This window comes from Acanthisitta chloris, unplaced genomic scaffold (assembly GCF_000695815.1).
Source record: "Acanthisitta chloris isolate BGI_N310 unplaced genomic scaffold, ASM69581v1 scaffold5387, whole genome shotgun sequence".
In the NCBI taxonomy this organism is placed as follows: domain Eukaryota; kingdom Metazoa; phylum Chordata; class Aves; order Passeriformes; family Acanthisittidae; genus Acanthisitta; species Acanthisitta chloris.
In genome coordinates this window covers 68,287-71,514 of record NW_008683229.1, presented here as the reverse complement: position 1 = coordinate 71,514, position 3,228 = coordinate 68,287, and the positions used below count along the sequence as shown (strand labels likewise).

The following is a 3,228-nucleotide window of genomic DNA, read 5'->3' as shown; positions in this document are numbered from 1 at the left end:
CAAGTGTCTGGTTTGAGATCACTTTTACTATTAAAATTTCTCCTAGCTAGACCTCTGCAACCAAATGATTTTCAGTAGAACCTAATACTTGAAGGCTCAGACTAGATGTAACTTACTCTTCTTTCAGGGCCAGATATTTGAAACATACAACATGGCTGCCTTGTGGAAGTTGCCTTGTATTTTCATCTGTGAAAACAATCGGTACGGAATGGGCACATCAGTTGAAAGAGCTGCAGCCAGTACTGACTACTACAAGAGAGGAGACTTCATTCCAGGGCTCAGGGTGAGTACAGTCACAGCATTTTTTTTGAGTGGGATGTGTGTTCACACACCTGCACAGTACCTTCATGGGTATGTATTTACAAATATATGTGGAAATACAGGAAAAATTAAAGCTGAATTCCTATTGCACTTGTGGAAGTACTGAAATTGGAAGTTTGGAGGAGGTTGGAACCTTTTTGCCTTAACATGTGGTTTCTCTTTATCAGGTGGATGGCATGGATATTCTCTGTGTTCGAGAAGCAGCAAAGTTTGCAGCTGAGTACTGTAGATCTGGAAAAGTAAGTCTGTAATTGTCATTCCTTTTCCATAGGTGAAATTCTTAGCCAAGTCATTGCTGCATAAGAAGTTCCTCATCTAGCCCATTTTCTCCAGTTGCTGTTGAACTTTATTTGACCTTTTATTTCCTTTTTTTCTCCACAGTACGGAACCCACGTGCAATTAAGTGGTTCTCTAATTTTGTTAGAATTTATTAACATGGAATTGGCATCAAGCAAGCATTTAATATATGTTATTGATACACACACTGTCAGCTTTCCCCCCATTTCTTCCCCAGTTAAATTGTCTTATGAGAGATGTTCTGACTGTGAGGCAGCTGTGTTCTTTGTGAAGTGATTAGTTAGGGGAATCATCAAAAAAGTAACAATCATTCTGTATTTACAAGAAATGGAAAGTGAAGTAAAAGTTTTGTGAGTCAGTGGCAGTGTCTCTCACCCAAACATGGTAACACAGGTTTTGAAGATTTTTAATACTTGGTGAAGTAATGAAGGTTCTGTGAGTTACAGTCTTACAGTGAAACAACAGGTGATTTGAAATGTTCTGAATAACAGTGGAGTGACACTGGAAGGGAGGAGATTGTTTAATGCTGCTCAATAAGAACATGAGAATAGATGCTTACAAATCAATACATGCTTTCATTTGAGAAGTTTCATTTTACTGAGTGAAACTGTATGTGCTAATGTGTAAATTAAACTGGAAAAAACCCATTGAATTAAAATAATTGATCACTGATGCAATTCACCTATAGCAAGTTGGTGACTCGTGGTAACACTCTGTATTTTCTTTTCAAGGGTCCCATTCTGATGGAGTTACAGACATATCGTTACCATGGCCACAGTATGAGTGACCCTGGAATAAGGTACTGTCACTTTCTTTCTTGGCACTCCTTGAAAACAACTAAGTCTTGATGGTCAGATTCTAAGAGCTGAAACTCTTGAATTCAATGTTAAATCAGCTGTCAGGTGCATTTAAAGTGCTATGACCAGACTGATGACTGATCTCATTGCTTAGTTGATAATCCTTGGCCATGTAACGTACCTGTTTTACTTGCAGTATTAAGAGATTTACTTTACAACAAGCACGAAGTCAGTTAAACTGCTGTGTTCATTTCTATTAATGAATTCTGCTTTCAGTATGACTTTAATGTTTCCTAATTAAGCAGCAGCTTTTCTGGGTTTTTTAGAGTATTTAAAACCCTGTAAGCTAAATTTACATGAACAGTGGGCACCATCCAGTCAAGTAGAACACAAAAATACAAATACACGTGTGCAAGAAAGACTCAGGCATTGTGTCAACTGACAAATCTGAGTTTGTCTACACGGACTAGAGGTGTATCCCAGCTCCTCATTGAAAACACGCAGTGAATCGGAAGCATGCTGCAAGTCATGTAGCCTCCTCTTAGAGGTGATGGGAAGGAGGAAATATGGCCCCTCGTAGTATCTGTCTCAGGCTGGGATTGCTCCCCTTTCCCCCTGGTCTGGAGCTGCTACTGCAGCTCAGTTGGCATTTACAGATCTACAGGGGCTTCTAGATGTTCATGTGCTGTCCTTTGGGTGATAAACATCACTGTATTTTCATTGCATTCCTACCATTTTATAAAAGTGAGCTGTGTCTGAGCCTTGCCTCTATTCAAGGGTTCCCCTGAAGCAGTTCATGTCTTTGCCTTGTTCTAGCTATCGAACTAGAGAAGAAATTCAAGAAGTGAGAAGCAAAAGTGATCCCATTACTTTGCTGAAGGACAGAATGATCAACAACAACCTTGCTAGCATTGAAGAACTAAAGGTATGGCTTTTAGTGGCTTTATTAAGCAGGTTCTTGAGCAGTCACACACTGATGATCTCTGCAAAAACACATGGCGCAGAGTGCATCACTCATTCTTTGAAGTTCTTTAAGATTTGCTTTAACATCATTTTTACAGGTGAAGGTGAAGTTTTGTTGCAGACCAACTAATGAAGTTGTGCTCTGCTAGAAAGGCCTTTTGCCTTTGGGTGTGTTTCAAATAGTTTGTCGTATGCTAACAGGTAGCAATCAAACAACTTAGGCTTTCTTGACTCCCTAGGAAGGGTGTAAGTCTCAGAAAGAAAATCAATAGTGAAGGAGTCAGGAACCCTCTAAGCAAATGTTGTAACCACTTTGGTCAACTCTGTTTTTACAAAAAATGGCACTGACAGTGTTTCACAGAATCAGAATAGAAAAGGTAGAGGCTCAGTGGGGTCATGTTCCTCTGGCTGTAAGTTACCAGTACTACTCAAAATGCTGCAGTTTAGTAGGGAAGGAGTTTCTATAGATTTTTAATGTTATGTTTCCAGACAGTGTTAACACTATTTCTGACCAATACTTAATCATGGTGTTTAAATTCAAAATTGTGGCACTGTCTGAGCTGTCTTCTAATAATTTCCTTTTTTTGTTTAGGAAATTGATGTGGCAGTAAGGAAGGAGATTGAGGAAGCTGCTCAGTTCGCTACCACTGACCCAGAACCCCCGTTGGAAGAACTGGGTAACCACATCTACTTCAATGAGCCACCCTTTGAGGTGCGTGGCCCAAACCAGTGGATAAGGTACAAGTCTGTCAGCTAAAGGCCTTTTTCTTGCTGTAACTTATTCATACGAATAAGTGAATGCGTTACAGGAACTATAATGACTCAAACAATCATTAAGCTTATTTAAAAG

General features: G+C 39.5%; 1 protein-coding gene across 1 annotated transcript in view; it reads left to right on the top strand.

Annotated features, from left to right (window-relative positions):
* PDHA1 (pyruvate dehydrogenase (lipoamide) alpha 1) overlaps positions 1 to 3,228 on the top strand; it is a gene marked incomplete at its 5' end in the record, with an annotated part of 11,746 nt that extends 8,518 nt beyond the window's left edge. The window contains 5 exons of the mRNA XM_009078847.1: positions 128 to 283; positions 489 to 560; positions 1,350 to 1,417; positions 2,232 to 2,340; positions 2,971 to 3,228. Coding sequence (XP_009077095.1) covers positions 128 to 283; positions 489 to 560; positions 1,350 to 1,417; positions 2,232 to 2,340; positions 2,971 to 3,135 — 570 coding nt within the window. The remainder of the gene's footprint in view (positions 1 to 127; positions 284 to 488; positions 561 to 1,349; positions 1,418 to 2,231; positions 2,341 to 2,970) is intronic.